This window comes from Clupea harengus, chromosome 7 (assembly GCF_900700415.2).
Source record: "Clupea harengus chromosome 7, Ch_v2.0.2, whole genome shotgun sequence".
Lineage (NCBI taxonomy): Eukaryota > Metazoa > Chordata > Actinopteri > Clupeiformes > Clupeidae > Clupea > Clupea harengus.
The window spans coordinates 5230532-5253193 of record NC_045158.1 but is presented as its reverse complement, the minus strand read 5'-3'; the positions used below and the strand labels follow the sequence as shown (position 1 = coordinate 5253193).

The 22662-nt window shown below is 43.7% G+C and overlaps 2 protein-coding genes across 5 annotated transcripts in view; one reads left to right on the top strand and one right to left on the bottom strand.

Annotated features, from left to right (window-relative positions):
* The window catches only part of rorb (RAR-related orphan receptor B), a 29505-nt gene extending 10288 nt beyond the window's left edge, over window positions 1–19217 (top strand). The window contains exons 1-10 of one of the 2 annotated variants that reach the window (XM_031570252.2): window positions 6426–6661; window positions 8005–8090; window positions 8286–8427; window positions 9204–9644; window positions 10998–11119; window positions 12236–12368; window positions 12725–12832; window positions 13301–13411; window positions 13710–13822; window positions 14227–19217. In XM_031570252.2, coding sequence (XP_031426112.1) covers window positions 6496–6661; window positions 8005–8090; window positions 8286–8427; window positions 9204–9644; window positions 10998–11119; window positions 12236–12368; window positions 12725–12832; window positions 13301–13411; window positions 13710–13822; window positions 14227–14385 — 1581 coding nt within the window. In that variant the 5' untranslated portion in view covers window positions 6426–6495 and the 3' untranslated portion in view covers window positions 14386–19217. Of the gene's footprint in view, window positions 1–6425; window positions 6662–8004; window positions 8091–8285; window positions 8428–9203; window positions 9645–10997; window positions 11120–12235; window positions 12369–12724; window positions 12833–13300; window positions 13412–13709; window positions 13823–14226 lie in introns of those variants that run through there. The other variant, XM_031570251.2, reaches the window with a different exon arrangement.
* Window positions 14998–22662, bottom strand: part of trpm6 (transient receptor potential cation channel, subfamily M, member 6) — a 28225-nt gene continuing 20560 nt past the window's right edge. For 2 of the 3 annotated variants that reach the window (XM_042708208.1, XM_042708209.1), the window contains exons 36-40: window positions 22580–22662; window positions 22014–22219; window positions 21823–21883; window positions 21394–21503; window positions 14998–20517 (exon numbers count right to left, since the gene is read on the bottom strand). In XM_042708208.1, the coding sequence (XP_042564142.1) occupies window positions 20441–20517; window positions 21394–21503; window positions 21823–21883; window positions 22014–22219; window positions 22580–22662 (537 nt within the window). In that variant the 3' untranslated portion in view covers window positions 14998–20440. The remainder of the gene's footprint in view (window positions 20518–21393; window positions 21504–21822; window positions 21884–22013; window positions 22220–22579) is intronic. The other variant, XM_031570249.2, reaches the window with a different exon arrangement.

The following is a 22662-nucleotide window of genomic DNA, read 5'->3' as shown; positions in this document are numbered from 1 at the left end:
CCCACATTCCGGGTACAGCGACACCAAGTGGTTAGCCACTGCACAACTGATTACTGCACACACACACACACACACACACACACACACACACACACACACACACACACACACACTCACATACACTTAACCCTTGGAGTTTCATTGGATGAAATATTAGCATGTTCTTATTAGACTAAGTCATCCCCATGAGCTGCTACGGTCACTGTCGGTTCACCTCGGGCCCTTAAAGCCAAGTAGGTGGACAGATATTTTACACACACACAGACACACACACCAACCCAAAAGCCAAATGTCAAATTAATATAATTATCACTGCCGTTACTATGAAGTGGTACTGAATATTAATGAATTCCTTGGTGATCCACCGTGTGTGTGCATGTATGTCAGACTCTCCATACATCGATGAATGTCCTTGTATGCGCGTGTGTGTGTGTGTGTGTGCGCATGTGTGTCAGACTCTCCATACATCGGTGAATGCCCTTGTATGCGTGTGTGTGTGCGCATGCATTATCATGTCTCTGAGTATATGCTCGCTGAATTGAATTATGGCAGTGCTCCTAGCCACTTTAACAAAGCTCATTAAGGAACTATTTAGAGAGTGGAAGCCCCAGAGACTGAGTCCAGTGCCTCATATCATTAGGAATCAATTAGCCCAATCCACGCGCCTTCCTTCTTCACACACACACACACACACACACACACACACACACACTGTGAAATGTACAGATATGCATACACTCAAGCACCATTAGACCTTCACCCACACACACACACACACACTCAAGCATGAGTTAACGCATATACACATACAGACTGAAGGGAAGCAATAATTCTCTTTCCGTGATATTGTGGATCCGTCTACATCCGCTACAGTGTGAATGACCTGAGCTGGTGATGGTGTGCATGTTAGGGCTGCTGTGCTGGAGGTGTTGTGCTCGTGTAGGTCTGTCGGTTTGTTCCTCCAAATGGTTTCTGATCAATCTGATCAGTGCCAATGAGTTTACTTCTCTGCTCACTGGGAGCTGAGCTCTCTGGTGCAGCACTGATTTAGGACTGTGGCAGTCGTGTGTGGTGACGAATGTACTGGGCGGTGTCTTTGGGTGAACATTGTGACGTTGGGCGGCATTCATTGTACTGCTAGTGCAACTGTTTTATTTTAATGCTGGTGCTAACTCATTTCTATGCTAGGCCTGCTGGGTTGCACCTGTTTAGCTGTGTGCAGACTATGCTAACAGGGAGGTGTGTTGATGGCAAGCCGTGGTGACTGTTATTCATGCTCTGAGTACTGTTGACGTGTGGTTAGCAATAACTGTCAGTGTTGCAGCTGAAGTGAAATGTGCTGTGCACATTTGGGAGCTATGCTAACCAAACGTGTTGCAGACATGGGTAGCACAGACAGCGTCACCAGGGCCCCGTCCTTTGAGCAGATTGAGAGGCTGAGCTCCTCTTAACCATGGAATCGCCAGCGCTGCATTCCCCATTCTTATGTAACCCGAGGGTGGATCACCCTGCTGCCTCATAGGTGCTGCAGCTCTCCTGCCTGAGTCCTCATATCCTCCTGTTCACCACGAGGATGGAACCACAGGCGTTTAGCTTGTGTGGTTATTTTCCACTAGCATTCAGCATTAGCAATGTTAGCATGCAGACACCATGGCAACAAGACTCCCACCCACACTGCTGTCATCTTTTACAGTGTTTACCCCAAACAGGCCCAGAAGTGATAGACGCCACAGCCGTGGATAATGACAGACTGATGAAAGAGTGGTTTGGTTTTAGGAGGGCTGGAATGCTGGGGGTGTCCCCTGCCCGCCCGAGAGCTTTCTGGCAACACTTGCTGTTGGGACGTCACAGCAACGCGAATCATCGTTCTGACAACCAGACGATAGGAGCCTCCCACCAGTGAGCTGGGAGAGGTGGTGGTCGTCCTGGCAACTGTGCTGCAGTTACGGCCATCGCCTTATTCCACATGACAGGTCGACGCAGCCAGGCCCAGCGGCCCTGCACACACACACACACACACACACACACACACACACACACACACATCTATTTACACAAAACAAACGCACACTAAAAATACATTAACGATAGTTCACAGGATTAAAAAATACTATCATTAATATTTAACTGTCTAACGTTTCTAAACGCCACTCAATACATGTTAACACTACTGGTATATATACACACACACAAACACACACACACACGCATATACTTCCACACAATGAACACTGCCACGGTAATCACAAACACACACACAAATGCAGATTGACAGATTAATCCCCATGAAGCCTGTTTTAGCCTCAAAACACACACATGCTCATAGAGTTTATCAGGTGCAAACATAAACATAATCTCAACGTTACACACAAGCACACACACAAACAAACACACATACTCTCTCTGACACACATAAGTATATCCCATCTGAATCTGTCGAACACTAATTTAGATGTATGTGTGTAAACTGGGGAGAGAGGAAAAGAGAGGTGCAGAGAGGGACCGTCTAAAGATCCATAATTTGTCCAGTTCTAGCTGGATGATAATCTCCATCCCACTAGACCAGATCATTCCTAATCTATAGGGATTAAGCTCTCGCAAATAATGTGACCACATTCAGTTCTCCATTCCGACATACTCTGGTTTTCACTTCCAATTTGTCCCTTCCCCTCCAGGAACAAGTGCAGGGACAGAGTAACAATAACATGAGATTAGCATAGAGAGAGGAAAGAAAAACAGGGGAGGTAGAGGAGGAGAAAACAAACATAGACGCAGAGACCATTCAAACTCGATTTCAATGGAGATGCTTTCAGGCAGAGCTAGTAGAACATGGCTAGCTAAAAGCAGCAGCAGGCCTGACAATGTACGGATCAAAGTAAAGAGTGTTTAGGTAAAAGACGGCAAATACAGACTCGGTAGGTCTGTGGTCGATGATTTGTGTGACAACAAAGGAGTCAGGAGAGTGCTTTAAAAAAAAAATGATAGTAGTGTTTGTCAAACAAGAGCTACTTGGTGTTGCAATGCTAACACTCCCTTTGTGAATAATCATTTACGGCTTTACCATTACACCAATATGGATGCTGATTATCTAACATGAAATGGAAAGAATGTTAGTTGGGTTTCACGGAATGTTTGTCACATCAATTACTGGGCAGTGTAAATATTCTTTGACACATTTAGTCAGGGAGCGTATTATGCTGTATGGTACACATACCGGTATGTATGGCTGCAAAGCACTAACAAAGACAGGTTATGCAGATTACCGCACACATCAAAACACACATGGCATACTTTAGCCTCGATCCAGTCAATACTGCCTCGGCCCAGCAAATAAGTGGCCTGTTTTTCGTGCTACTAAAAATAGGCGCCGGCTGTTAATGACCATTTTTGTTGACGTTCTTTTTCACAATGGTGTCGAGCTTGTCTTCGCCCCCTCTCCCCGTCCGCTAAACCCAACATTGGTCCTGTGACCCACTTTGGTGCTGGTCTGGCACTGGTGGAAGTGGGTCACCACAGGAACCAGTCTTGTGGCCTTTAACCCCGAGCCAGCGGCACAGAACTCACGGTTCCTTCCACCGGGGGCCCATTTTCCCCATTGTGGCAAACTGATGAACTGGAGAGATGGCAATTTTCAAAAGAGCATCTGTCATTTGTGCCGCATCTCCATTTTCTGGCCATAACAACCAGAGGCTTCGCTGCAGGTCTGCTTTGTGTGTGGGTCTATGGGTGGTCCCCCCATACAGACTGCCCCTTAAAGAAAACCTTTACCTGTGTGCAGGGAAGATGCAAGAGCAACTACAGGTGCATTTCTGCAAGGAAATGAAAATGTGATTTATGTGTGAGTCGTCCTTTGCTTAAAGTAACCTAACACTTCATCCAGGCAGCGACCCACTGACATTCTGGCACACACAGGCAGACAACACACACTATATACTGCTATTGAAATATGAATCAGTCGCTGTTCAAAATGAGTTGATGGTCTCCATTAATTGTGGGCAATGCACCTTATTGAGATCTAGGAAGAACTCGACCACTTCCTTCTGTCGAGGAACGTCTGTTGTCTTTGCCTTCTCTCCACAGAAATAGATGACAATCAAGACTTTTCATTAGTGGTGCATACCTCAGTGATGGAATGATCCACCAAGTGCTATGTGATTGGGTGACAGCCATAGCAGCCTACACTGAAAGAGTATCACAGTCTGAGGCTCGTCAGGCACCTCTGAGGTAGTTTGACATGCCTTGACATTTTTTATTCTGTGAAGACACTGACCAAAGTGCTCTTTACAGATACGGCGCCATGTTGATAAAGCCTAAAATCATTTGGAATGTCAGATAACAGGTGAGGCACACAATTTTATGACCACTTGTATAGCCATAAAAGGGGATGCACTGTAATGACAATTACGAGAGAGATATAAAACAGTTTGCATGTAGAAAATAAGAAAATTAGAAATGAGTTGCTGTGTCCGATACAGCCGGCTGCAATATAGTATGCTACTGACAGAGATTTTTTCTTTACCGACAAAGATAGGCTACCATAGTTGATGAAGCTAAAACTGTTCCGTTGCCTATATGAAGTTGACCATGCTAAAATAATCCAGAGTCTACTTTAAACATGTGTGCAATTTCTCTTACTTTAGCCTCTGTGTACCAATCACATGAGTTGCGGAGCTGAGATAAGGTATCTACCTAGCCTATCTATGAGCTAATTATGGGCTAATCAACAGCATAGCACCAGCCACTATCTATTACACATTTGTGAGCTAACAAATCACACTTACTAGTCATAAACAGAATCCTCAATTGGATCTCGGATCGAAGTTCAAAAAGGCAACGTTCAAACCAAAACAACAGTGCCAAATGCCAAACATTCTCGTGTAGCATTTGTCCCATCAAAAGGTTCACAAAAAGAAATGATGAAAGACTGCACTGTAGCTCAGACCTTACATCTTATCCTCATCTTGTGCCTCCACTTGAGGGATTTGGGCTGAGCGGAGGGAGGGCTTGCAGGCCAGTACAGAGTGCTTTCATGTCGGAGAGAGCAAGCGGCCCAGAGAGAGCTAGAGAGAGGACACAGGGATCAATGAGTCCAGGTTGCAGAATGCTCACTAGGAACATGTTTCTGCTCTCGGCCTGTAGTCTGTGTCCGTGTGTGTCTGTTTGTGGTGTGTGTGTGTGTGTGTGTGTCTATTCATGTGTGTGTGTGTGTGTGTGTGTGTTCTGTTCATGTGTGTGTCTGTGCATGTGTGTGTGCGCGCCTGTGTGTGTGTGTGTGTGTCTGAGACCTGGAGCAGCTTTGTGCCAGTGGGGGTCCAGCAGTCAGTCACCAGGTGTGAAGAAAAAGAAGCCAGCCCTAGAGGAGACAAAGCCATCGCTCACACACCTAATCACACACACACACACACACACACACACACACACACACACACACACACACTTAATCACACACATGCACTTCTGCCTCTCTACTGGGAGGTCAAGGAGGGTAGAGGAGGAGAGTGAGAGAAGGGACAGAACAGAATGACTCGCCAAGGACATTTACAGTGTGAATGACTCGCTCTGACAAGCTCAGACCACACAGGCACACACACACACACACACACACACACACACACACACGCTGGGCAAACAATACACAGATACATCTACATACACATAATATGCACTACATAGAATATTTCAGAAAACCTGAAGATCCATGATGTCAGGAATATGTCAGCCTGTAGAATATGTATTTATTTATTTACTTACTGTCCTTTGCTGTTGGCTATGTAACCCATGCCTACACTGGGACACACCTGTCACTCATCAACCAAACACCGAGGTCATTGCAAGCAAGCTTGTGCAGGAGTCTTTTCTCTTAGCTTAGGAGTTCTTGCTTTTTTACGAGATTTACGAGAGCGACTTAGGAGTACGCTTAGTGGTAAGATAAAATTGCTTTGTGAATACGGGCCGTGATCCTCATAGGCCAAGGACTGTGATGCCATTGCCAAAGCTAACACAGTCAAAGGTAGGCGTGCCTGGAAATCCATCTACCCTCCCCAAAAATATCATCAATATCAATATCATAAGGCTTGAGAACTACGGGTTAGTGAGTTCACACTGACAGGGCTCAGGACCAGCCCCCCCCCCCCAGACACCAAGAGAGAGGCTTAAGCCAGAGAGGGCTAGTGGAAAAAGGGAGTCCTGAGCAGCCTAGACGCAGAGCCTTAATCAGCAGGTCCCAACTACGATGGACATGTCGGTCTGCACTAATCCCATTATGTCGCCACACACACACACACACAAATACACACACTGGGCAAACAATACGTTACGATACATCTACATACACATAGTATGTACTACATAGAATATTTCAAAAAACCTGAAGATTCATGATGTCAGGAATAACACACACACACCTCCATTCCTGCTCTCTCACTCACACACACATAATGTTACTTCGTCGGCTTATCCAGACTAACCAGCGATGCTGCCAGCACATTAAATATTATGAACATGCGCAGACGCGCCTGCCTCAGAGAGCACGCGCACACACTCAGGGCTCATTTTGGGTACCTCAGTGCTCCTGTCCCAGGTGTGTGTGTGTGTGTGTGTGTGTGTGAGAGAGAGTGTGTATGTGTGGTCAGAACTCAGAAAATGAAAACGGATGTAGTAGGTAAGCAGAAAGGTTTTTATAGTACTTTCATACATTTGCACAAATCTTAGGGATAGCTGAGGGAATACTGACTATAGCAACTAGTTTTGTGTAAACCTTTATGTCATTTAGTTAGTGTGCTGGGATGCTGTGTGGTCTAGGCTGTTGTAAGGCTCTTGTAAAGTTGTTTACATGTAAAATTGATTTTCAGTAACCATAACTCACTTGTCTCTCATACCAACAGTGCAATTTAAGTATATAGTGTATTCAAACCACATTTAGTGGGAGTTGTGCATACAAGTTATCCTTATTGCATAGGTTAAATGACCAGACCAAGTACAACATTTGTGTTACTTTAACATTGCTGCTTATTTTCCATGCTTTATACAATACTGTAGCTTAAAGTTGGAACATGGCATTAGTGAGACAGATGAATGTGGGTTCTGTGCGGAAAGATTAATTGGGAATTGCTGCATCAGATAAGCCATTATGGAGCACAGAGAGGGAGAGAGAGAGAGAGAGGGAGGGAGAGAGAGAGAGAGTGTGTAGAAATAATTTTAGGATTAGATTGGGTGGCTAATCTCTTTATGGTGAGTGTGCAGTCTCAGCAGGCCCTCTCTCTCTCTCTTTCTTTCTCTCTCTCTCTCTCTCTCTCTCTCTCTCTCTCTCTATCTCTCTCTCACCTCCAACTGGCAAAGAGTGCATCTCATTTTTTCATTTGAACATCCTTTTTTTCTCCTCTTCTTTTTCCAAAGACATACACACATTACACAAGGCATCCATGTGTGGAGATGCATGCCACACACAGTTGTACTGCCATGTTGGTGTGTTTTGTGGTGAAATGATTTTGTTCAAATGATCTCTAGCTTGTTCCAGTGCAACGAGGAGTGGGATGAGATTCAGTATCATCACCACATCACAGCATAAAGTGTTCATCTAATGCTCTATACAATTAGTTTTGCGGTTCAAAATGCGTCGTTGCGTCAAAAGGCGTTTTATGTTTCCAAATTACTTCTGCACTGACAGCCTTGCATGAATTCAGCAGTTACACTAAATTACTCAGTCGCACTTTGATGTGTGCTTGTCTGCACTTTCTCTCCCTTGCTACAGTGAGGCTGCCATTCCCTTAATGGCCAAATAGCTAATGTCAAAATGTCATGGCAAAAACGTTCTCCTCTCTGGCTACTGCTGGGCATCTCTTGTAGCTCTCTCTGCAAGAATGGATGGAGTGGAGGTGCTGCTGTGTTCAAATGGTCCTTTAGCACATCACAGCTGAGCCTAACTCACCTCAGATAGCTCTTGCGTAACTCTCTCTCTCCCTTTCTTTTTTTCTCTCTCTTTCTCTCTCTCTCTCTCCTCTACAGCCCAAATTGAAGTTATACCCTGCAAAATCTGCGGGGACAAGTCATCAGGGATCCACTATGGAGTCATCACATGTGAGGGATGTAAGGTAAGAGTAGCCTCCAGGCCTGTCTCTCTTTACTAGGCTTTGTTTATATAATGAACTCTTGTCGCTCAGCAGGTGAGTTAGGATATGGTGACAAATCATGAAGGAGCATCAACATGTCTGTGCTTCAACACCCCTCTCTCTCTTTCTCTCTCTCTCTCTCTCTCTCTCTTTCTCCTGTCTTCCGGCACATTCTAGGGCTTCTTCAGGAGGAGTCAACAGAACAACGCCGCATACTCCTGCCCGCGGCAACGCAACTGCCTGATCGACCGGACCAACCGAAACCGATGCCAGCACTGCCGGCTGCAGAAGTGCCTGGCACTGGGCATGTCCAGAGACGGTGAGCGAGAGACGGGGTCACCAGGGAGACGGGCAGAGGGGTTTAGTCTGTCAGGCAGCAAAACCGATGCCGTTGGTCAGAGTGTTCCGGTGCAGTCATCCAGACAGGCACATGCCTCCCAGTCCAGCGCAGACACAGACACTGACACTGACACTGACACACAGACACACAGACACACAGACACACAGACACTGACACTGACACAGACACAGACACAGGCACTGACACAGACACAGACACAGGCACTGACACTGACACTGACACAGACACTGACACAGACACAGACACAGACACAGACACAGACACAGACACTGACACAGACACAGACACAGACACAGACACAGACACAGACACAGACACAGACACAGACACAGACACAGACACACACACACACACACACACACAGACACAGACACAGACATAGACCCCTGACAGACAGTCTGATGGTTCCACTGCTGAGTCACCATTTGTGTAGTATTACAAGCCCTCCGCTTATTCACCATTTCACAAGATACGCTAAGAAACATACATGAGTTCTTGACCGGTATGGCTCGTCTCCTTTTACCCACCACTTTCCATTGGTTTATCCCTCTTCCTGTCCACCTCACTGTCAGGACCAGAGTACCATCTTTTGAATAAATCAAAAACGCATTTAGATGCAGTCTTATCTTTATGTAAATATTACCATATGCCTCCATAAACATTTTCTCTTCCCTTCTCTCCCTCTCTACCTGTCTGTCTGTCTCTCTCTCACTCTCTCTCCCTCCCTCCCTCAGCGGTGAAGTTCGGCCGCATGTCTAAGAAGCAGCGCGACAGCCTGTATGCGGAGGTGCAGAAGCACCAGCAGCGAATAGCGAATGAGCGGCTGCAGGCGTCGGGCGAGGCAGAGGCGCTGGCACGCGTCTACTCCACTGGCCTCACCAACGGCCTGGGAGCGCTCAACCAAGAGCTCGGCGGTGCCTACGCCAACGGCCACATCATCGACATGCCCAAAAACGGCCAGAACGGCAACGGCGGCATCCCAAACGGGCCGGCTGGCGGCTTCTACAGCATGGACTCCACCCAGCCGTCGCCGGACCAGTCAGGCCTGGACATGGCCGGCATAAAGCAGATCAAGCAGGAGCCCATCTACGACCTGACACCCGTGCCCAACCTCTTCACTTACGGGGCCTACCAGGAGGGCCAGCTCACGCCGGGGGTCTCCATGAGTGAGCTCGGTAAGCTACTGCACAGGACCGCAAGCACTGAGGAAATCTGCTCTGTAAGGCTCTGTTGCTTGAAGGGTTGCGAGAAAACATTTTTTTAAATCAAGTTTGGTTGCAGTTCCCGTCTGGCCACTACAAAAAATGGTGCTGCTTATTTAATTCTAGAAGTGGTTGTGGTAAAATACTAGTCTAAAGTGTTAGGTGAGGTCCTACTTCAACCTCTACTGAAAGTCATTATGGCTACATAGCACTAGCACCAAGCTGATGAAATAGTGCTCCTTTACAGATAGGCAGACCACAGACGTACTAATGAAATGAAGCAGTCTATACATAGCCTCTGCACTTGTCGTGAGGGAGGCCTTACACGATTGGAGGAGATGAATCATGGTCACAAGCCTCGCTTTTCGCCGATATCAGACTGGCTTAGCGTCTGAGCAATAGCAGCCTGGCTTAGCATCAGATTTGCCCAGTAGGATTTTAACTCTTTAGAGGTGTGGCCTGTGACAATTACATCTTGGCCGCAAATCTTAGATGTTCAAACTATAATGACTTAAGAATGGGGCAGAATTGCACTTTCAGCCTAAAGCCAACTAGCCACTCTCAATCAGATGGTATTGCATAGTTTCAATGACTGTTCTATTTAGATTATTCTGTTAAGTGCTGGGTTAAGTAGTTAAAACAGTGTTATTAAGTAAGACATAAGTAAGTAAGTAAGTAAGTGAATTTTGGATGTTGGAATCATGGACTAACTTTAGCCTTAGTCCTCCTCAGTGTTCAAAGAAGCTTAAAAACTGAAAAGTACTTTTAATTCTGCCATTTATTTAATTTCCTTATGAAATCAGCTGTCCATTGTTGAGCCTGGGTCCATGCATCGATTCCTGCAACCTCCCTGCTAATAAAATGACCTGAGTTTTATAATAGAAAACATTGCCCCTTTAATATAACTGTAGACGTTGCATACACATATGCATACATCTGTAACCTTCTCATAGGACTGGAAGGAAGAAAGACTGTTGACTTTGGTTGCTATGTGCAGTGTGTGTGTGTGTGTGTGTGTGTGTGTGTGTGTGTGTGTGTGTGTGTGTGTGTGTGTGTGCGTGCGTGCGTGCGTGCGTGCGTGCGTGCGTGCGTGCGTGCGTGCGTGCGTGCGTGTGAGTGTGAGTGTGTGTGTGTGTGTGTGTGTGTGTGAGTGTGTGTGTCTGTGTGTGTGAGTGTGTGTGTCTGTGTGTGTGTGTGTGTGTGTGTGTGTATGTGTGTGTGCAGTGTGTGTGTGTGTGTGTGTGTGTGTGTGTGTGTGTGTGTGTATGTGTGTGTGTGTGTGTGTGTGAAGCCTACTCACACTACTGTTGTCTTCCTCACGCATAGATCGCATTGCTCAGAACATCATCAAGTCTCACCTTGAGACCTGCCAGTACACCGCCGAGGAGCTGCAGCAGCTAGCATGGCAGACGCACACTTACGACGAGGTCAAGATGTACCAAAGCAAGGTCTGCTCGCTCTCTCTCTCTCTTTCACACTACCGTTATTTGTCCATCATCAGACTTTTGTATTTTGTATTTGTCCCCCTCACCCTGTCTCTCTAACCTTGCCTGTGAGCATAGCACCCCTTTGTGTAATCGCAACCCACCAGGAAACTAGCAAGTCCCATTCAGCTGAGTGGCCATTAAAGTAGTATATAGTATAGTATATAGTTTTTTGGCCTGCAGTCTCGTAATAGCCTTTGTGCAGATAATGTCATGCTGATGCCAGTTTGGGTGAAGGAAGAAGAGGAGGATAGAGAGAGAGAGAGAGAAAGAAAGAAAGAGAGCGAGAGAGAGAGAGAGAGACTGAGAGAGATCACAGGTGGGGGTAGTGAGGGAAGCTGACTTTAGCCATCTGAGAAAAAAATGCAAGGGGAAGGGGAAAGGGAAAGGGAGGGAAACACCAGAGCAGCGTCCCTTTCATTTCCCTGTGTCAAATGGATTAGAACTAATTACAGAGGAACCATTTGAAACGCCGTCTATGGAGATTCCCCCTTACAGGGAAAATGACGGCGCACACAAAAGCAATTTGCTGATATCATATTTTTGGTGCTTTTCCGGCTGCACTTTATGGGTATTTTATAAATGAAAAAACTTTACAAATTTTACACTTTTTCTTTGTGGCACTTTCTGTGTGAGACGAACAGTGAAAAGCCTTATAAAAATATCACTGTTCTTTTATCACTAAATTAAAGGCTTGTATCAAAGGCCCGGCATGATTTGGGTTGCGGCAGCTATTACCACTCCACAATTCAACTAGTAAAATGTACCCTCAAAGAAAGCCATCTCATATTTTATCCGAAGCCAATAAGAATAATCATTTTACTTAATTTAAAGTAGATCCTACTTGCCTTTATGTTGTATGACTTAAAAGCAATTGCTAGGAAAACGATATATTTAGATTTTAGTGCATATTTATAACAAACATTTAAGGTTGGAATCGTATCTTGGGTTCTAAGAGTAATACAGTTTTTTGGTGGTTTACCCTATTGTGCATTTTCCTTGAGACATTCCTGGTCACTCCTGCAGCTTAAGGTAACTTTGTGTATATGCATGTTTGTGTGTGTGTGTGTGTGTGTGTAGACACGAGAAGCCCTGTGGCAGCAGTGTGCGATCCAGATCACTCACGCCATTCAGTACGTGGTGGAGTTTGCCAAACGCATCACAGGCTTCATGGAACTTTGCCAGAATGACCAGATTCTGCTCCTCAAGTCAGGTGAGCAGACAAAGCCCAACCAATCAGAACTCACACAGGAACTTACAGCCTACCACTTATCAATAAAGATGAGCGAGACCTTCATTTAGAAGATGCACGGAGCTCAGAGTCCAAACCCAAACATGTTTTACCCTAAGTAAAAGTTCAAATTATTTTAAGCATTACAGTATTTCTCTAGGTTCAGAATCGCTAGACAAAAAAAGTTTTGCAATCAGTACTTTTGGATGTTGAAATGTTCACATAACAAAAAATGTAGATGCAGCAGGGTAGCTTGTTACGCTTGATTCAGTTTATAAAAGAGTTCCATTATTTATGACCCTTTTCTCTCTCCGTCTGCTTTCCCCCTCCGTTCTCAGGTTGTCTGGAGGTGGTGCTGGTCCGAATGTGCCGGGCGTTCAACCCCCTCAACAACACCGTGCTGTTTGAGGGGAAGTATGGCGGCATGCAGATGTTTAAAGCACTAGGTAAATGAGCAGCCGTCTCATCTTTAGCCCACATCCGCTGATGTGTGATCTGTAATGCAGCTTGGTGCACATCTGTGCACCTCAGGGATTTCTTTGATAATATAAAGTGAAATGTTGTGCATGTATTGTTGTTGTTCATTTGTTAAAGGTGCAGTCCTTAATTCTGGCTAAAGGTCACTGATATTTGAGCTCAACAGCCAATCAATTACACCACTTCCCTCATGTTGATTGGTTTAATTGGTCTTGGTGTTCGTTTCTTAGTAACTGAGCCAAGAGTGTATGAACACCAGAGTCTTGAGTGCTCACACAGAACATACAGCTAGAGGAGCATGCGGAGCAATTCGCTGAATTTGACAACAAGCAAATTGGATTTTAATTGTAAATTGCATCCTTTTAGTCACTAATTTGTATGTTCGGTTCTCAACACTGCACAGCCCCCTTACCGTTTCTCCCCCTTCTTGTCTGCAGGCTGTGACGATCTGGTCAGCGCAGTCTTTGACTTTGCCAAGAGCCTGTCCTCCCTGCAGCTGACGGAGGAGGAGATAGCGCTCTTCTCTGCAGCCGTCCTCATTTCCACAGGTGAGTGCAGCCTGGGAGCCCGTCAGCTGATTTTAGTAGACCTCACCTCACAGCATGACAGCGAGTCTGCATGACGGCACAAAGGTTGTGTACGAAGCACCAATAGTAAGCCCACTGATTAAATGTGGCTGTACGGTGCTATGCTAGTAATAGGCAAATAAATCTGTGTGTTATCAGTACTTAGGCTTATACTGTATGTAAATCATCGGTCCTAGGTCACACTGCATGTAAATAATTACAAGGTGAATCACGTACAAGGGTGTAAATGTGTAAATGTGTAAATGTGGGTTTGCTGCAGATCGGCCGTGGCTGATGGAGCCCAGAAAGGTTCAGAAACTCCAGGAGAAGATCTACTTTGCCCTGCAGCACATCATGCAGAAGAACCACATGGACGAGGACGCTCTCGCTAAGGTAGGGTACAATTCCTGTCAGACAGAAGCTTCCAGCTAAAAAAGAGTCATACAAAAACCAGTTTCATAAACCAAACTACAGAAAGAACTTATAAACAGAACTACTAATAGACGAGATGACCTGAAAGTTGGATGATTTTTCTTATGATTAGCTATCATAAATCATATATGCATCTTTATGAAAATGTGGGAGATTACTTGCTTACACACTTACGTACTGCTGTGTTGTTCATGTATCAATGTATGTATTTATGTATTTATTTATTTATTTATGTACTCATGTATCTATTTCGGGTTCTTTGTTTCTCATTTAATTTTATTCATTGAAATCCAATTTGTTGAAAATCTAAAAACAGAAAAAAATGAATATGTGCTCACCTTTATCGTCTCCTCCCCCACTTGCAGCTGATTGGCCGAATCCCCACATTGGCGGCCCTGTGCACGCTGCACACCGAGGAGCTTCAGGCTTTCCAGCAACTTCACCCCGAGACGGTCAACGCGCTCTTCCCCCCCCTCTACAAGGAGCTCTTCAACCCTGATGCCTCTGCTGCCATGCCCAAGTGACCGCCTCATCACCCCCCACCCCCACCCCCACCACAGTGAAGGGGTGGGTCATCGCAGAGGTTCGCGATCCACAACGCAAGCTGGGTCACAACTGGACCCGACTGGACTGCTCTGAGGCACCGCCGGGCTGCAGGAATGGAGAGGGAGGAGAAGAAGAGATAAACCCTGACCCGGCCCGTTTGCTACAGCACCTGAACAGAACAACAACATCCCCGGCGTCTCCAGCCGCTTTTAAGGAAAACAAACACTAGGAATGTCCTGCACATAAATCCGATCCTATTCACCGATACAGTTTTAAGAATGTATATAGGCACCCACAACAAGAGGGGCTTTTCCAGAACTGACCAGAAAATGTACAGACTTTAGAGCCATTTTAAACTGTCTTTTAATTGGGTAAGTTGTATTGTTTCTTTGACATCTCTTTTTTATACATTATTGTGATATTAAAAAAGGGGGGAGAGGGGGGGATTCCAGAAGCTACTATAGTTCTTCTCTAGTAGAGAGCGGTACTCCAGTGTTACTTATTGTTCCGTTCATATTTTAGTCTTAATTTAAAAACAACAGTAGCCTAAGAGGCTGGTGACTTGTCTCTGTGTTTCTTGTTTTTTTTTGTTTTGTTGTTGTTGTTGTTCAATGATTTTATGTGTACAGACATTGTGACGTTTGAGTTGAGGCTTGAAGAGACTAACGCGACAAGAGGGGAAAGATGTAGACTGCTGGTTGGGAACATGGAAAAGCCTTGTCTGGGCTCTGTAGATATGTATAGTTGGTAATACATTGATGACAATAGGATTATGGACCTGTAAAAGATTTTTAAAGAAAATGAAGACATTTTTCCCTTTGGAGATATATAGAAAGATATTATATATATATATTTTACAAAACAAAAAGGATTATGGCGGATTACCATCATTCATGGCTGCAGTAAAACATCCAGTAAGACAACTGCTATTGAACAATCATAACCTATTTGCATAACATTGAAGGACTTCAGTCCTAATGCTGTCTCTTCGCCCCATCAGACATGTTGTAGAAAAATCAGTGAATTTCAGTGACATTGGACACAAGTCTCCAAGCTTAAACTTGGTGTAGCATACTTATTCAACGGCAGATCAGTCACTGAAATGTTTTGCATATTGTTTGATTTTTTCCCCATCTTGTGCTACTTAAAAGATAACGATTCTTACTCGAAGCAATAATAATAATAAATATACTTTCTCTCCATCCTCACAGTAGTCATACACACATACATACAGGGTAAGCCCATGAGTCTCGATACAGCATTTTTAAGTCCGATAAAATGTAACACAATAAGACATTTGCCTGTTTGGTACTCCAAGGCTTTTTATTCAACCACAGTCTCCTGTCACTCATGTTACATGACAGACATGAACATTTTATTTTTAAAATTGATATGTATGAATATGACATAAAATAATTTCTGCAGCAGAATTAGTTTAGTTCTGTAAAAGCTGTCCACCCAGGCTGCCCATTGGATTCTATCCATGTGTTCATGTGTCCAGTTAACCAAATACAGTGTGAGCCGCTCGCTTCTGAGTGGTGATGGCGTATTGGCTATCTGTAGCATCCCTGCTGCCCACTCCACAGTTTGTTTTGGATGAGCTGCTACCGAGAGCATTTTCTATGCACGCATCTGCATCAGTTGGTTGGACAAGTGCAGGCAGGGTATCCTACAGTAAATGACTTTGTTAGTAAACGATTTTCCATTAAGAAAACATGTAATCCTAAAAGGCAGTCCAAGAGACATTCCACATTTAAGGACTATGTTGAGATGCAAGGACATAGAGCACTATACCAAGAGGTTCAGCAGTTTACAGTGGCAATATACTTCTAATTCTCTCCTTATAGTAAGCTGTGATAGACAATCACTTAGTAACGCTGTATTATTTATTTAATGTTAGTAATACAATATTTAACTGAAATTTATCTGCATGTATGTGAAAGCATTCCTGGATAATGCAATAGAACTGCTGTACACTGTGGCCACCATGAAGAACTGCGTTTAGTTCCCGGGACATTGGTTTTGTCTTGACTCAGGGGAGCGCTAGGTTATTATACAACCTATGTTCTCTCGTGTTAGTTTTTTTTTTCTTTCAGTGAAGGCAAACGATGGGGTCGGAGCCCAGTCTCCTGCAGCACATGGTTTAAAAAAGCACTAATTACTAACATTAGGCGGTGTGGCTGTGAGAATATTTATTTCCTATGGGGGAGATTTTTCTCACCTTGATTATGTAGTTACTGGATGGTGTACTCTTTGTGAAGCTTTTATGCCAAGCACACTTAAGGTACACATACATGTTCAAATATATCAAGAAATGTTTGATATTGAGCACTTACAGGAAATGAACAATTATGCAATTTGAGATACACTAAATATGAAGAAAAAAAATGGGGCACCATTATATAATTACTTGTATTTTACAAATGTGTGAGCTACTGACATAATCTTGAATGAAGTTTTGTTTTACTTTACTTGTTTGGGCAACAGGCCGCTCCACAACCCTAACCAAGAGCCGACAAATCTCACCGCCTGTGTCAAGAACTCTCTGTCAAGAACCATCCTGGCAAAAGCCAGTGACCTGTTAAAGACAATCACCTCTTGATGCACTGCAAAGCATCTGTCTCAGGGAATTCTCTTTTGTTATTTTGAAAAAAAGAGAGAAATATTTTAAAATATGAAACATTTTGGGAAAATGAAAAACACTTAGAAAAACAATGTTCTATACCCAGACAAGGCTTATACAGTATATGTATGTTTGTGAGTGTGTCTGTGTGTATACTGGTCTAGGTGGACATGCTGAATTCACTGTCTGGACATAGACTCCCCCACCCCCTATTCAGCTCAGTGTAAATATCAGTTTTATGGCATACAACATAAATACTAAACACTTAACATGGGAGATTCACTTTTTGCATTCCTCTCCTTAAGTGTCTGCTAAAGGCTGCTGTCAGTCTTTAAGTTAGAGTGTAGAATATACAGTGGGCCCTTAAGGCCGTTCGGGTTATCACATGTGCAAACAAAGACAGTGGATTCAGCTGAAATCTAATTTCCTACTGAAGTGGATTGTTTTGTTTTCTATTTAAAAAAAAAATTAGACTGTGATTTGAGAAAGGAAAGGGGGGGGGGGCAGTTGGAAGCTGTTAGATACTGTAGCAATAACTGAAAGCATTTACTACTGTCATGTTTGCATTCTAAGATTATTTTTTAATTTGTATTATTATTATAATTATTATTATATGGCTATTAGCGTATTGTTGTTCAGTTATCTTTGCATGCTGTTTCATGACGCCAAGATGTTTGGGGGCTTTTGTGTTTCTCTCCTCACGTGGCGCTGGGGGTGGGAAAGGGGTGGGGATATTTTAATCAGAATGTTACCGGGTAGTGTTCAGTGTGTGCTACTGAATGCATCTGGCCCCGCTCATAGTACCCACATACAATCACACACACGCAGACACACAGACAAACATATACAGACAAACACTGCATTGTACCGAGAGGGACATCTGCCCCTTGTACCAGGCAACATGTCATTTTCGACAATCATTGAGCATTGGGGAAAGCCAATAATCTTCAATTTTGTTCAAATTGGTGCAGATCTCACAGATCCCACTCCATTAAGGGGAAAAAATGAGACAAAATTGACATACCCCTTTGTTTTCAACTGTTTTCAAACGTCTGGGCTACCATTGGTACAGCTCTCTATTGGTAAGGCCAGAGTGAACATGAAGCGGGTTTTCTCCCAGCATTCTGGCCTAGCGACTGGCCTCCCTGTGGTGTCTTGTGGGTAATTTGAGCGGAGCATCTCATCTCTCATTTCTCTGGAGTCGGGGGAGCACCCCTTGTTCGCCCTACCTGGGGCAACAATCAGCACGTTCCTCCCACTCAGCTCTTGGTTATGCTAATGTTTTATTCTCTTAAGTGACACACGCGTCATTGTCTACACAGACACAGAAAGAGAGTGTGTGTGTGTGTGTGTGTGCGTATGGGAGGTCAGGACTCTGCTTTATCCTACTCCTGATGTTCAGAGCAAAAAAACTAAAAAACTAAAAAAAAACTCTTATTGCATATTATATGCATACAAGTGAAAACGACAGTAATAATTCCTGTTTATTTATAAATTAGAATGTGTCTGCCTCCCTGGAAGAAAAGTTTAAAGTAGCATCTGTTACCAAAATCCCTCAAGAGGTACATAGGGTACAGAGTCTTTTTTGTTGTTGTTATGTACTAATAAAAAAAAGGACAAGAATTTTTTTTCCAAGTGCCATAGCTAGAGTGTTGAGAAGCTGAACGGCCAGATGGGATAGATGCTTTACTGCATACGTTTACTTGAGAACCAATCAGAAGTGGGAATTCAGAAAGCGAGCATTAATATAAATGAAATCAAATTGTTTGTATTTCTTGGTGAGCTGGCCGAGACTGACGGTGAACTTTGATGCATCCTTACGTCCACAAAGCTCCATTAAATGTACCAGAGGATGAGAGTTAATTGCCAAGCTTGACTGTGTGTGTGTATGAAACCGTCTTTGATGTGTATGAAACGTCTTTGATATTGATATGTCCATTCTGAAGTGAGTCTTTGATCGCTTGTGGATATGTGTGTTTGTAAGTACTTCGAATGATAATATTTGAATTCCAAGCTTTGTGGAGAGGGTTGGGTGAAAGTTCGATGTCAGTCGACGTCCTAAAAGTGTCTCCTCCTTCAAGTTGTACATATTAAGTGAAGGACTGAAGTGATTTTTGTTAAATTCTATATTTTATCGCTTTTGTAGACAATTCTTTGTGGGAAAAAAATAAACATTTTATGGATGCATTCTTTGACTATGTTGAATTTCTTTTGGGATGGGACACACCACAAGATGACTTGAACCTCTCTCATTACTGAAACTACCAAGTCCAAAAAATCATTAACACCACGCATCAAGATCACTCACTTAACACAAAAATAAAGAGTTAACAACTATTAACACATGGTACCATATAAACAGCAGTAGAGCTCTGGCTGGTGTGGTAATAAGAGAAATGTCAACAACAATCCATGTCAGTGTTTAAAGATGAGCACACGAGGACCTCTAGTGGTTGAGTCTGGTACTTAAGTGTGAGCGGAATATGAGGATGCATTTGGGAGTGATCACAATAAACAGTCTTCTGCGTTCAATTCAATTCAATTCAATTTTATTTATATAGCGCCATAACAATACAATTGTCTCTAGGTGCTTTTTCTAGGCGTTCACATGCACTATAATAATAATAACAATCAGTTGACAAATGCAATGTCCTTCTAGGAGCACATATCATAATAAGACAGCGTTAGGTTTAAAGTTACAATTACTAACATCTAGTAATATGTGTTTATATGCTATATGACATACTTAAGTGCATTGTAATAAATAAACTAATATGGGGACAAATACATGTCTTACACAAACATTTGAAGATAAAACAACTCTACCTTACGAACACTAAGTTCTCTACAGAAATACTTACACACTCAAATATTTTCAGTAGCTATTATTATATCCTAGCATGCAAATATACATAAACTAGCTACATGTCCAGTGGTGGCTGCCTGTACAGTTCACAGTATGTCAGTACTGGAAAGTGTAGTGGTATGTAGTTAAGTCTCCAAGTGACTGTTATCCCTAAGAATGATACGCCATCTACTGTTCATTCAAGGTAGTGTTGTTTCTCCACAGTGATAGCACTTTGCTAACGTGTTTTGAAATCCTTTGTATTTAGGAATGCACAGATAGGTGGTGAAGAGTGCTATCAGAGTATCAGTATCAGAGATTGTGATAGCAAACCAAAAGCTGCAGACATCAGAAGTAGTTTGCTGGAGTAGTTTGCTAAGACACGACAGTTGCAACTGAGTTTGTGCTCAATTTAGCACTATGGGCATCAGTAGTTTTTTCTTTAGATTGGTGAAGTATATCAAACTTCTACAGCATCTCAGAGTAATGCCTCAGCTTCCAACAGGTTCAACAGACTCTAAAAAAGAGCAGGACAGAGATTTCTCTCACTGTGCTGATGTGGAGGTCACATGCGAGTCACGATGGAGTCGCTGTCCTCCTCCTCCTCCGGAGCCTCCTCTGTGCTGCCCCGACTCCTCAAGTCTGTCAAACACAAACATGGCGATGCCAAGAAATGCAGAAAGGCAGCATGAATAAATTATTACAAGTAGGGGAATTTTCATTAGAGATGCTTTAATGGAGTCCATGCATTTTTTTTTCTTCTCCAAGCTAATAATCTGTTTTGATGAGATTCCTGGAGAGGTCGCAAAACAGACACACACTTGTGCACGCACACACACACACCGATACACACACAGAGTGAGACATACACACAGAGACATACACAAGCACAAAGCACCTTTGAAATATCAAACAAGAAGGAGTGTGTTTTTTGTTTGTTTGTTTGTGCCTGTGCCTCAGAAGCATGGCTCCCTCTTGTTACGACGGTAATTAATAACTTATCAAAGTCGGCGCTCTCCGCTGCACAAAAGAACTATTAAATATGTGATCAAAGGCAAGGCTGCGCGCACCACAAAAGGAGACACTTCCTTGCCTCCGTCTCTGTTGTCATGGTGATGAAATTACTTTTTTTCTTTGTCTTAATTAGCTCTTCTTGGGAGTTCCCTGCACTTTGCTTGTTTATAGTGTGCTTAAGCATCAAGCGACCTAGAGCAGCTGTTTCTTCGAACACAAGATGCCATAAGGCAGCTTAACTAGCCTACCCAAATGACAGACTGTGACCTGAACAGGAATTTCTTCACTAGTGTAATATTCCCTCTGTGGTAGAATCACTCAACTATTCTTTCCTTTTTCTGGTTCAATCTCTTGATCTTATGCATATATACCGCTATACATACATCTTCCTCTCTCGCTCCCTCCCTCTACACTGATCTCTCTCTCTGTCTAAAACACACACATAAAGGCACATAAATACACATACACATACATACACACACAGTCACACTCACACACTCTCACCTGAAAGCCCCAGTTTCTCACAACAGGAGTTGCAGTTGTGTTTGTGGATGAAGCTCTGAATGGCATCGTTTCCCAAATTAGCCGGCCCAAACACCAAGTCACCAGATGTGCTGGAGTATTTACAGGACACAGAGGAACCAACACACAAACAAAGCAGCGGTTTCAGATAAATACAGCGGGGATGAATATGACAAGGAAGTAAGCAAACAATCGCATTTGCACAGAGGTAACTGCTTTCATATGAAGTCATCTTTAGCCTAAAACTGCAACTGATCAACGAGGGGGGAAACACTATACAATTACAGTGGAAGATTGCTAAGAGCATGTGCTTTCTTTGATTTGATTTCATGATATGTAGTGGTATGCTACACCCCCCCTCCCCCCCCCCCCCCCCCCCCCCCCTTCACACACCAACACACACACACGCACACATAGCACCTCTGGTCATCTGCCCGGATGACCGATGGGTCAGTGAGCTCCATTCCCACCCCTGCAAAGACAACAACAGGCAAAACATTGAAATGAGCAAGCTTGATAATCTCATGAATAAAGACATCTAATGGAGATGTAAGACCATCAGTTATAATAATGTTACAGTCCACAAAAGGCTGAGACCATACCCTGAAGATCCAGCACCAGCAGCTCCCGGCAGGAGTACTCGTATGTCCAGTGGGAGAAGGCCAGCACCGTGTCCTCCAGTCCACAGCAGGGGGCGATCTCCTCCCCAGTGTTATTGTTATACTTCCGGAAGTCTCCGGCCATATACCTCTCTATGGTCAGCCACTGGTCGTCTGAGTGCCAGTGCACGAGGGACACATCCAGAAACCTGAGGGATAGTCCAAAAAAAATGAACTGATACACGCAACAAAACACACACAAACATACAACTACAAAACATACAGATAATCAAGCATACTAAGAACTATAAATCAGCAAACAAACATGTAGAACCTTAGAAATACACAAAACCATTGCTGGTCATACCGATCAAATGGTCAAATATATGCTTACAGCTATGAAAAGACCCCATTACTTTATTTTAGATTGACAGGGAGCCTAGGGGGAGTGTCTGCTCCAGGGCAAAGGGCCTATTATGACAGCAAATGACTATCATGAGCAGCGGATCATAAATATAATAAATGCTGCTGACATGTGATGTAGTTTCCTAGTTGTGGCGTAATATCACCTGGGAGAGTAACGCATGCTCTGGGGCTTCAGCTGGTTGAACACATGCATGAGCCTCTGGGCAGCGGTCTGCTGTTGGACTTC